The 13,011-nt window shown below is 36.3% G+C and overlaps 1 protein-coding gene across 1 annotated transcript; it reads left to right on the top strand.

The window, feature by feature from the left end:
* Positions 1 to 2,081: 2,081 nt before the first annotated feature.
* LOC100731651 (protein LEG1 homolog) lies at positions 2,082 to 12,622 on the top strand. Its single transcript, XM_063232894.1, has 6 exons — positions 2,082 to 2,382; positions 3,552 to 3,635; positions 5,268 to 5,452; positions 6,779 to 6,879; positions 10,780 to 11,018; positions 12,267 to 12,622. The coding sequence occupies exons 1-6, from the start codon at positions 2,082 to 2,084 to the stop codon at positions 12,365 to 12,367; spliced, it is 1,011 nt and encodes a 336-aa protein (XP_063088964.1). The 3' UTR covers positions 12,368 to 12,622.
* The last annotated feature ends 389 nt before the right edge of the window (positions 12,623 to 13,011 follow it).

Below are 13,011 nucleotides of genomic sequence, written 5' to 3'. Positions count from 1 at the left end.
GGGTTATATATAATTGAAAGCCTTTGCCACATGTCTGACATTTACTTGAGAGTTGTTACTTTTGTAATTTGTTTTTTCTTCTATTAATAATCTTTGAAGTAGAAGATCGAGATTATACTGTTGACATTTGACATTTTAATATCTTTAACAAATATGTTTCTATGAAGAATACAATTCTGTTTCCATTATAACTATTCTACCTGTGGACGTATAAGCAATGTCTACATCTAGTGCCATTACACTTCCTCATTAAATTCGCATCTGTGTTTGAGCTTTTTACAAAGTATTTCTAATAGTCCAGTGATCTTTATTTTTCTATATCTGGTCACATTAATAGATTAATGAGCACAGAGTATTATTCTGTTTTTTTGAGGATTTATAAAAAGTTTGCATATCTGTTAGAGAAAGTTTGCTTTCATCATGATTATTCATTGCTATTTGAGTTTTACCTCTCCTTAATCATTTAGATTTTTAGATAAACTTGTGCCTCAGGTGTTTTACTTCTAAAACTTCAGTTAAGAACTGTCAGTAGATTCAAGGAGCTCATCCAAGGAAGATACAGTGACCCCATCTTCACCCACAGAATTGGTACTTGATTCTTGGCACAAAAAAGGAATTTTGGAAAGCCTTAGAGAGCGGTATAGCCAGATTTCATTATGCAACATTAAAGAAGTTTATACTCACAGAAAATAGAGTGTAGGCTCTTGAGAGAGACAGGGGGTTGGGTTTGGGAATACGTATGTGTTCTTGAAAGTATTTAAAAATATCTAAGATATTTTGCCCTAAAATGCTCTTTGAACACTGAATTTATTTTTTCACCTTAAAGTCAGGGCATTGCCCCTTACCTTAGCAACCAAGTTAATCTGCAGACTTACAGTATCCTTAAGGAGTTTGGGAATGAAAGACAAGCACAGGCCAGCCTGCAGAGCGTAAGCCAGCACTGGGAGTACAACAAGTCTATAAGTAAAGATAGGGAGCACAGATGTGGGTCACCTTGGGCCACTTTGTTCATGTCCTGTAGTCTCAGTTTACTTGAAAGAACAATTTTAAGATTGTGATTTTCCTTGTCTCTTTTCTATCTGTTATAATTTCCTTTATTCAATTCCCAGATTAGGAAAAATCCCTAGTAAGGGAAAAATCATATGTAAGCACAAAAGACTTTGCATATCCAAAGCAGTCTTGAGGCAAAAAACAAAACAAACAAAGGAGAAAAAAAAACAAAACCCTCCAGAGGAATTATACTACTTGTCTTCAAAGTACACTATAAAGCTGTAGTAACCCAAATAGCATGGTTTTAGTATAAAAACACATAGAGAAAGGTGGGATATGATTGAGTACCAAAAAGTAACATATACGTACATCCTACTTGTATTTGATTAAGGTACTAAAACCATGAATTAGAGAAAGAACAGTCTGTTTAATAAACATTGTTGAGACAACTGGAATCCATGTGTGGGGAAAAAAAAAAAAAAAACCCTAGACTCTTCTCACAAAAGGCAGCCTATAATGGATTAAATACCCAAAGGGTGAGACACAAAACAATGAAACTGTTACTGGCACTTGACCGAAAGCTCTGAGGGTCCCAGACACAGGGTCCTACCACCCAGCCTGACTCCAGTTGAAGGGACACTGCATGGCAAGGGGGACTCTTGAGGACTACTGAGTACTGCATGCTGTGGACATCCTATCGGTTACTTTTCAGTGGTCAACATACAGTTGTACGCTTGCCTATGCAGGAGACACTTAAAGTTTAGCTTTGATTTGGTGAAGCTATGTCTTTAGTTATAATTCTAAGATTTTTTTTTTACTGAAAAAAATGGTTATTGGGACTTAATTACCTTTTGTCTCCAACAAAGTGGTTTTGTCTACTTGATTGTGTTATTTGGCTATGCTTCAAAGTTTTCGAAGAAATTTGTATTATAATGAAATCACATGCATTTTTTGTACGCCCTCAAAGAATATCACAACTCCTAGTAGAGCAAAGAAAATAGTGATAAGGTGTAATACAAGACAGGTCCGAGACTTCCTCCTACACTCGTTAATAAAAACCCTGCCACGATTTCAACCCCATTCTTGGCATCATGGGTTTCCTGCTTTCCTCGGCCTGGGTCCTGGTTGGTTGCATTTCTGTTGCTTTAGCAGCAGATTCCAATCTCTCAGATCTGTATCCTCCTCTGTGGAAGGAGAGTCCTGGTCAGTTCCCTCTCTACAAGGCACAGAATGGAAAATACATCATTGATCCCTGGGTATACACTGACAGAATGGGGATGTATAAAATCCTGCTGAAGCAGACAGCTGTCTATTTTGCAAAATTTGCCCCAGAAAATGAACAAAACATTTTATGGGGGCTGCCTCTTCAGCATGGCTGGCAATATAGTTCAGGTAAGAAAGACCACTGTTTTCATTTTAATGATCTCTCAGAATAACTGAAGTATTGACTCTTTATATTTGGACATGTTTTTAAAAATTGTTTTTCTCCTTTGTCTCATTATAATCATTACTTTTCTAAGTTTTCTTTTCCTTTTCCTTCTTTCACAAATTCTTCCTTCCAGAGTTGTCTGTTTCTGCTGGAGACGTTAGTGACCCTGAAAGCATAGTGACCAGCTACGGAAAGACATCAGGTCTAACCTAATTAGCATTTTACAACTACTAACTGAAGTCCCACTAGGTGTGAAAGTAGACTTTTTTCTTAGCATGTGGTTAAACAGAATTACCGAGTAGAAACAAAGTAAAAACAGGTTATGACAAATTAGTTTGAATTTCTTGGAGCTGTAACTGATTATCTGATCGTGTCCATACAGTTAGTTATACATCAGCAGCACTGTGTGCATGCAGATCTTTCCTTGCAATTTCTCTTTTTGGAGATAACTTCCAGTACAATGTATGTAAAGAAGATAGAATGCAGTACGAAATATTCATGACTCGAAAGATAATTTTCCTTTGGTTAACAGAAGGCACCCAAGAAAGAGTTATACTTGTTGCTCACCCCAGATGGATAACATAGCTAATTATAAAATAGTTGAGGAAGGGAAGCAAAAGAGCCATCTCATTTGTCAAACACAAGAAAGATTGTTTTCTAATGCTTACACAATACATAGTTACAGGTGAAACATTTTTGATGATTTTATCACCTTACACCAAAACTCATTGGCCTAATGTGTTTGTTATCCCAGTTTTACAGATGAGGAAACCGAGGCATGTGCCATGAGCACATTTAGACAAGACTACGGTAGAGAATCATGGGGCAAGGTTTTTTCTGACTCTTGGTCACTTCTTTTTCTTCCATAATTTTGGATAGTAGGTACAGAAGGTAGTGAAAGCAAAAATTTAAGACCTGTAATTTAAAAGTAAAAAGTTTTGTGCTTGAATCAGGAAAAGAAAATGATTGAGAGATAAGAAACAAAAAGCAGTAAAGAACAATGGAAATATAAACCCAGTAATTCATAAATACACATTTGTACATCTGTAGATAATAACAGCCACCTGTGTGAGGCTCATGACTCATTTTGAAATGTATCTAATGAATGCAACTGTGTGTTTCTGATTTCTAGGTAGATTAGCTGACCCCAGGAGAAGGACAAGCTGTGGCTATGAATCTGACCCTCTCTGCATTTCTATGGACAGTTGGTGGGCTGGTAAGTTCAACGAAATAGCTAAATGAAATATAGTATTTCCACCCAAAATCTTATAGAAACAGACAAGTCAAAAACACTACCATTCCTTTTTATTTATTTTTGTGTGCATGTGTTTCTCAAATTTTATTTCTTCAAAAATTATAATAATATATGTTTGGGACACACAATGAATATATTCATTGTGGGGTGTTGATATATATACATATCAGTAATCCATCCGTCTTACTTAGTAAATATCCATCTTAATAATGTTCCCTGTAAAAACTGAGTCCATCTCACACCATACCTGGTGATCTCTGTGTCATTTTATGGGATTTAATAGCCACAGGGCCTGGTGTAATTTTTAGAAAATAGTCAGATTTTCACAGAACAACTGGAACAAGGAACTGCAAAGGGCCCGGCTTCTAAAGGACCAATATGGGCGGTTAAATGACAGGCCCCAAAGGCCACAGGGATTCTTTGGAATGTGGAAGGGTAAGAAGTAAGGGACCAAGAAATCAATGCTTTATCGTTTTTCTCAGATCAAAAGTTAAAAATTAAAAGTGTAACTCATAAGTATATCAGAGAGTAACCTACTATACTTCATCAGTCAATCAATAATATAGGGTTTCACTCATAGACTAAAAGCTAAAATAACCAGAAAGCGTCTCCTAATTCTTTAGACTGGTGTTTGAATAATGAGACTAATTTACACAGCAACTTATTGGAATAATTAGAAACAAGGTCATGTTAAAGCTCACCTTTCGAGTGATACATGCAGTGTGTCTGCTGCTGTGTTTCCTTACGCTATGCTGAACCATATTTTCAGAAATTCTCCAATACTCAGGCTCACAGAGCTTGACTTTTTCTCAGATGCTACTGGAGATTGAAGAGTGAACCTGTCATGCTGGGGCATGGGTCTGTACTCACAAGTGTGTGTCTGTGGGGAAAAATATTTCATATCACTTAATTCCAGTGAAATCAATATAAATCTAGGTTGCAACTAGGTTAAGATGTCTAAAGTTGCTGGAATAAATATTTTATAGATAGAAAAGGAATCTTACTGAATGACTAATCTGATTAATTATTGTTCTAATGAGGTAGAAAGAGAATGTTGTCAATTCAATTAACTATTGTTCTAATGAGCTATCACCAGAAAACAAAAGAATTTCCTTTGGAAAATGGCACAAAGCAAAAGCTTAGTGATATTATGCTTACAAATTCAACTTGCATCTGTGAAATAGAAAATATTTATTTACTAAAGACACAGTCAAGTTAGAATATTTTACAAAAAAAATCCACAATGTGCAGTACAACCTTAGGTAAAGTTTTTCTATCATCCTGTGGATTAGCTGTGAAGTAATACACAGTTTTCTTCCTTGTTAACTTAATGCACTGAAGAAAGGTTATTACCAAATCTATTGAAATTAATTTTTGTTTGAAAATATTATATCAAGAACTATCAGCAGTACATATAAGTGGTTACAGAATTTGTAGGGGAAGTTAAAATTTTAAGTGGATTTTGTTCAGGATTATTTTTTCAGTGCCTAACTTTTATCACATGTTTCTAGACCTGTGTGTTTTTCCTTAATACATTCTGGGGTTTGACATTTATCACTGGTGGTGATAATAATAAGCCTTTTGTTCCTTCAGATATGAATTATTTTCTGAGTGTCCTACCTTTTCTTGCTGCCCTTGATTCTGGCATACTGGAGATATCACCTGACGAAGTCACACTTCTGCAACCCTCCACAGACCAGATACAGTTTTGCTATGATGTGTCTGCCTGTCGTTCCTCCTTCCCGCAGATAATAAACAAGTGGAGAGCATTTTTCCAGGTTCTTTCTTCAAATTTTATAATTTATATTCTTAAAACATGGCAAGAAAGTTCTTTCAGATGTATAACATTTTTGTCCTAGATTTTCTTAGTATTTTTCCTTAAAATGAAAATGTAAACCATTGTACTAAATATATTAATAATATGTGATATGGTAGAATATTACATATCATTGCAACACACTGTATTGTTAGCTTTTTGTCACTGTGACCAAATATCTGAGAAATATCAATGTAGTGGACGTATTTGGACACATGGGTCCAGTTTAGTCCATAGCTGGCTGGTTTCATTGCTGTGAGGCTGTGGCAAAGCAGACACATCATGGCAGAAGGGTAAGTGTGAGGAAAGCTGCTCGCCTCACGGCAATCTGGAAACAGAGAGAGAAGAAAAGATCCGGAGAGGGAGAGGCCACGGGCCAGATGCAGCCCCCAAGGCCAGAGCCTGCGGTCTACTCCCTTCAACACATCCCACCTTCGGATTCTGTCGCCTCCAATTCTGTGGAATTATGGTCTGATCAATCGATTCATCCATTGATGAAGATAAAGTTCCTGTGACACAATCACCCTCTGAAAGTCCTATTCCTGAACATGAGAGACTTTTGGGAGATATTTTAGAAATAAACTGTAATATCCACTATCCCCCAGTATAATATTAAAACAAATTTTGTTCATTCTTTTCACTTCATATAAATTGTATCACAAATTGTAAGCATATGGAATATATTCCTGTAAGATTAGCCAGCTGGCATGGTTAGTTGGAACTTCAGGTCAACTATGAGAACTAAAAAGAAATGTAAATATACCATTGGTTTTATCCCAGTGAATCAATGTATTTTAACTAACTAAATGATAGCATGTAGGTAGAACTAAATAATTATATGTTGTTCTGAACTAAATATTTTAGGATGACAATAAAATAGATTGGTTAAACTTAGGAATGGACTAAAATCATTGATAAAGAGATATATTTAACATCAGGTCATCACTTTAAACATGAATCTTAACATTTGAACATATGTTTGTTTTATTTTCTTAAGATTTTTATGATGATACTATGTTTATGGGAAAAAATGACAAAAATGACTCCTGGTCAGTATAAAATATGAGCTTTTGAAAACACTTGAAATTCATTGCTTCTGAGTGATGTGTTTTGCTAAAATTATTGCATATTTTTATCCTTTATAAAGGATTAGACACCAATATGCCTTATATGCACTAATTGTTAGAAGTGAAACTCTCCAGTCCTAAGGAATATGGCTCAACCGTATGACTAGCAAGCTTAGAATTCTGGAGTTGAGATGCTAAGGCGTTTCTCTTGTTTGCTTCAGTATGTGCAGACTCCTTCTAGCACCTTTGAAGATCTGTTGAAACACCTGTGGGATGCACACACGACATCCTTGAGAGAGTCTATTAAAATGTTTGAAGATAGGTAAGAGTGAATATCGGTCCTTAATAATGCTACCTTTGTTTTATTCATGCCTTTTTCCTCTGATAGAGTGATTTCAAAACTTGGTGTTAAGTAAAAAGTCCAGTCACTGGGGGTTAGAGTGGTGAGCTGAAGTATTTTAGCAGAGTGTGATTTAGAAAGTGCTGGGTGAAGAGGACCCAAAAAGTGTGAGATAAGGATATTGCTTTGAAAAAACAAATAGCATGAAAGGAATTTTCTGGCTGTAGAAAACAAGTAGAATATACAAAGGTGGATAATTTTTATTATTTTTATTACTTTAAATATATATTATATATAGTCATACATGATAAAGTATCAGCCGGTGTCAGGATTAACAGAGAAAATAGCCCAGATAATTAGCGAGGGACTCCATTTACTGTAACACCTGGAAGTGCAGCTCTAGAAGCAATTTTGATTTGCAAGTAAAAAGCATTCTCTAGAGTGTGAAATCTACCTCCTAGAGTGAGGTACAGGGTAGAAACACAGGTAAGGAAAATAGCAGACACAGTGAAAGCAGAGCTCAGTGGCCCTGCATGCATCAGTGGGTGAATCCAGGCAGAAAGGTTTGATTCATTCAGAGTCCACTCAGGTTTGTTTTTTCCCACCTATTTCATCATTTTTCAAGGTAAACAACTTGGTGGTTAGTTGACTTACAGGGATATCCTCCTCTTCCTGTTGATATGTCTTCAGCAACTTATTAATAAATTGGACAGTGTAAAAGCTTAGTCCCTTGGCAGTGTCTGACGCTGCCCTGGCAGTGATGTAACTTAGGGCTGCCCTCAGGACAGGTTGGACTCCAGGGTGCTTTCTAAGTGAATGCCTGGAACACAAAGGTGGCTGTCATCTGGCAAGGCTCTGGAAGGTGAGTAGAGATGGTCGCCTTAACATTCTGATTAACAGCAAAAGATATTTATAGGGTATACTCCTTATTTACAGGTCATTCCATTTTTCATAAAATATAATACAAAAATACAACTTTGGAAACAAGAGTATTTTAAATATTGAAAATTCTTAGATTTAGAGATTTTTTTCTTTTTAGATATTTCCTTTCTTTTATAGGTTTAGACCTTCAAACACCTTGGATTTACTCCCTTTTGGGCAATTGAATTGCATTTGATGAAAATATACTTTCATTGGGCAGTGTGATTTAAAAATTGCTCTAAAATAATACAAAATAAAAATTTTAGTATAACTTTATACTGAAATACAGTGTAAAAATGAAAACTTTTCCCATCACAAGCATATTAATTAAAAGGCATCCATTTCATTAGTAATTAGTAGGGTGTCATCTGCACAAATTATAACAAAAATACTTTTTATTAACATGCTTGATTTCCTGAATTTCTATTTTAACTTGATATTTCCCTGTAGGCATCAGTAAATCTTTACAAAATGAAATTAAAAATACTGCAATTATTAAGTAAAATAATAATTAAGTATCCTTAAATATTAGGGGTAAGCACAGGAAGGAATAGAAAGTATTTTCATGTAATAGGACTTATTTCAAAAACACTCCTTTTGGCGAATCCTGAGTGCATTCCTGATTTTTTCTGTAAGGTGATTAAAATCCAGCAGCAGGTGAGTGGCAGGGCTGGCATTCAAATTTTCCCTGACTCTGTGGCCCGCTGTGTCCTCTCACTGGGTGCTATGCTGCCTGCGATGGATGAGGCTCTCACTAGGTGCCAAAGAGCAGTTCCACCAAGGGTTTTCTCTACTTCTTGTTTACTGGTAAGGTTTTCTCTCCTGGAACCTGAGGTAACCAGGGGAGACAGTGACACAAAGAAAGAAGCCAGTAGAGAAAAATACAGAGTTATTGGGGTGGAGATTGGGTCCCCCTTCAGGTTTATAACAACAGGAGACTCATGAGCACGGAACAGGTTATCGTAAAAACTAGAGGTTGACAATCTCCTGGCCATGATTTCCCTGTTAATCTTAAAAAGTGCTTTACTATGGCAGGGGACTTTCACACATCTTTCTGGTTGTCTGGAACAGGGGTAGTATTTTTAGGGCTATGTGGCCTGTGCTCATCATCTTCCTGAACTGATGCTTCCTGTCATCATTATTTAATAGACACCTGTGATGTACCAGTAGGACTCAACCCACACCAGACATAGGTCATGAGGATCCAACTCTGCCCACTTTACCATCTCTGGCAGGGAGAATCCCGCCCACAAGGGGGTCAAACAGAAAGGATGTGTTCTCTCACCTATGTTATGCTTTACCTTACACTGATAAAATGCAGACATCATGTGTCTATTGCTGGCAAGTTAAAACCAATGATGTCACTTATGATATTAGAATTATAAAGAATATAACAAATCTTTAACTATGGAGACTGCACCCTATGAACACGGAAGAGTGGGAAGTGGTTTGTTTCAACTCCAGGTTCTGGGAAATGTAGCGAAGGACATCTAAAATGAGATTTGAAAGAGAATGCTATTGGTGAGCCACCTGTGTGATGTGCAACATGTCCTGGAACAGAAAAATGGTTGGAAAACTTCTAGTTATCACCATGCTGTAAATTACATAACCATGGAGTACATCATTGTAAAACCACTACAAGATGTGGTGGCAGATGCCTGTAATCCCAGCTACTCTCCAAGCTATGGCAGAAAGATTGCAGATTGGGGGCCAGATTGGGGAATGTTGCAAAATCATCTCAAATAAAAACAAAAGAGATCTGGAGATGTAACTTAGTGGTAGATTAGCCTGGGTTTAATCATCAGTGGAACTAGCAGACAAAAAAATCTATTTAGTACTTTCCACTGGCATAATTTTTCCCACAAAAATGAGTTAGAAAAAACATGTTGAAACATCAGCCTTATAGACATTTTTTCTAGTAGAAAAATTCTAAGTAATTTGAAAATTAACCAGAAAAGTATTCTGTTTCACCAGAAAGTTCAATGTTTTGGGAACTTTCCTGCTTCAGGAAATCAAGTTTTAAAGATGATGTCTGAGTCCAGCAAAAAGTTTGACATAGACCTTTGATATTTATCTCTGTATTGCTAAATATAATATTTATTTGAACATATTTCTACATCTAATTATATGGTTTTCAAATACAAATAGTCTAGTTCAAAAATATAAAATGCAAGCTAAAATATTAACAAGAGATGGAATGATTTATCCCAGAATTTCATTTTTAATTATGTACCTTCACATCTGACTGATTACTAGGCTAAAGTCATCACATCATAAAACCACTGTTAATAGCAAAAGAATTAACTATGCTTATTAGGAAAGATGATATTTCTAAAGAAAGCGAGTTTGAAATTCTGAGGTTGATATAGGGGAATGAAATGCCCAATCTATTATGTCCGTGAGTTTGTGTTCTCTAAAATCAAAGAATGAATTTTAGGAACAACGGAGGTAAGACTAGAATATATTTGAGAGAAAGGAAGCTTCTGTCTGAAGAGAGACAGAAGGGGTCCCCAGCGGGTTGCCAAGAAATGGGTCTTTTCCAGGGTCTTTTGTAGAGTGAAACCATCAGTTCAAGGTGGGAGGAGACTGGGAACTCACAAGGCAGATGGAAATAAGGTGGGACAAAACTATAGTTAGCCAATAAGATCAATAGTTCAGGTAAAATTGATTACACTAGGAACAAATAGGGAAGTGAGTCAGTAAAAAGCAGGCATTCTTACAGAGCAGTGACTCCTAGGGGGATGGGAATTATTTTGGGTATCAATCTCAGGCTGTGGGTGCATTTGTATGGTCTTTGGTCTCCAGGCCTGATCCACAGCAGGAGGCGTCAGCGTCCCAGTCACCTGCCAGGTGTTTGCACTGGCTCTATTGAGGACCTAGCCCTATCTCACTGCCTATAATATTTCTAACTAGCTCAACAAGGTGACTAATCATAATTGAATACTTTCCATTTTGTGTTAGGTATGGGTACTATTCTAAAGAAGAAGCAAACTTCGGGAAGAACTGGGCCGAGGCTGTACATTACTTAGCTGCCTCCCGATTTCCTACCACCTTGATTAGATCACACATCTTCCAGAAGGGTCTCCCACCGAGAATTCTTACCAGCGCTGACATAGCACCTTCCATCAGCAATTTCACTCAGCTCCAGAACACCGTCCTGGTGGCTCTGAACAAGATTGGTGACATGAGTACAGTCACAGGTAAGAAATGAATCTAAAGATTTGAATTATTAAGGCTGCACTGAAGTATTGCCAAAAGATTAGTTCAGTCAGAGGCATAAATTCACAATACAGACTCCAAAAGGAAATCCTTGATTTCTGACAGTCTCTTACATTTTTAAAGCAGTAATCATCTGGCGATATGGCAGGACATCAAACAATCATGGTCCTCATGCCCATGAGCTGATCTTTCATCTGGACTCTATTGAACTTAGGAGTGTAACGTCAAATAGAGTATACTTTGCTTCCTCAGCCCCACATGCATGCTTCATTTGTTCATTAGCTCTGCCTTTTAAAGAACTTTAAAACTTTGCTATCCATTTAAAAGGAAACAAAGGAATTTTAAAAAATTCTTACCATGATTAATGTAATTCCCATCAATTGGATTTATCACAATCTTTAGCTGAAACCCTATTAGTCAAGAGTCTCTTGCTGTATCACTTCTCATACCAAGTTTCCTAGCAGGGTAAAAATTAGCGTAATTCTTTGATTACAAGTTTGAAAATTACCGTGTCATTCCCATTTTCCACCCATGCATTGAAACTTCAAGCCACACTAAAAGCGTAATTATATTATTAGTGTTTTCTCAATGAAAATCCTCTTAAAGATATAAATGAAGCAAATTGACATGAACAAATTAAATACATTTAAAAAGTCCTTGATATTGCTTTGAGTAGCAAAAGCAGTCAAAATCCTCTCGTGTTTGACACTCGGTGTGTGAAGGTTCTCATTACTGGAATCTTGGCTGTGAAAGGCACAAATCAGTCAGAAGGCAGCTGTCTTTCTTCCACACAGAGTGGAAGAGCCAGTCTCCTTCTGTCTGTGGAAATCTTCCTCTGAGGATTATCCCAGAAAATGAGTAGACAAAATTCAGTTTGTCTAACAGATGTGCAGTTTCACTGAATAAATGTAGCGTAGTTAAGGACATTGGTTGTTACAGTTTGTAACAGTTTATGAAACCTAGTGCTGACATTCTAGGTATGCTTATCCTGCAGAATTTATGATTTCAGGACTAAAATCATAGGAGGAAATAAAGGTGCTGAGTGATATTGCCAAGTGATGTTGTTAGTACTGTAATAAAGACACACCATGTTTATTTTTCTTGGTGTAATTTATGATTTTATCAGTAAGTGGTAGAAAGTAAATGAAAGAAAATCAACGAATCATATATTGTCTGATGAAATTAAAAATGTTCTCAGGCGTTGTGTACAGTCCTTGCATGTTTTCCAGGTTCCTTGGCTTTGGCTACATGGAAGGTTTTGATGGTGACACAGGCCGCGAGAGAGCAGTTTCTGAAGTTCTTTGAAACGATGTTTGCATCTTTTCCTTAAAAGTTTTCAACAACTCTGTTTATCAACAGTCATTTAAAAAATAGTATAACTATAATCATGCAGTTTTTGTAGTTTTGCACTGATGCTTATTTGTTAGAAAATTTCCCACATATTTCTAAAAGTAAATTCAAAATAATACTACAATTATTCTGCTCAAGTCAAAATTCTGTATTTTTGAATTGAGCCATACTCATGCTTTATGATTGTGTGAAAGTATCAAAAATCACTAAGGAATTAATAAACATATTAAACTCACATGCCTTTTTTCATATTATCCTACATAATATCATTTTATGAAGATTAGAGAATTTTATCTTGCTAATTTATAGCCAAATATGGAATATTTTGAAATAAAACACTGATAGGTAATTTAAACATTTAAAGCTTATAAAAATAAATTGTCCAAAAGAATATACCAATTTATGACTTTTCTGTGTTTGTGATGACCCCAAGTTTATAGTGGTTCCTTGGTAGGGTTCCCCTCTTTAACCCATAGCTGATAGTGCATGTGCTAAGGTCGAGTTTGTCAGAGCTGCGGTCCTTCAGGAGATGATAGAAAACTGTGAAAACAGTCTCCTAAATCGATTGCCACCTCTTGTCCCATTATCAAGAGAAATGTTTACAGGCTACTATTTTTCCACTTT

This window comes from Cavia porcellus, unplaced genomic scaffold (genome assembly GCF_034190915.1).
Source record: "Cavia porcellus strain 051 isolate PalLab524CR breed Dunkin Hartley unplaced genomic scaffold, mCavPor4.1 scaffold_22, whole genome shotgun sequence".
NCBI classification, from domain to species: Eukaryota; Metazoa; Chordata; class Mammalia; order Rodentia; family Caviidae; genus Cavia; species Cavia porcellus.
The sequence above is the reverse complement of the archived record's forward strand: the minus strand, read 5'-3'. Positions and strand labels throughout refer to the sequence as shown.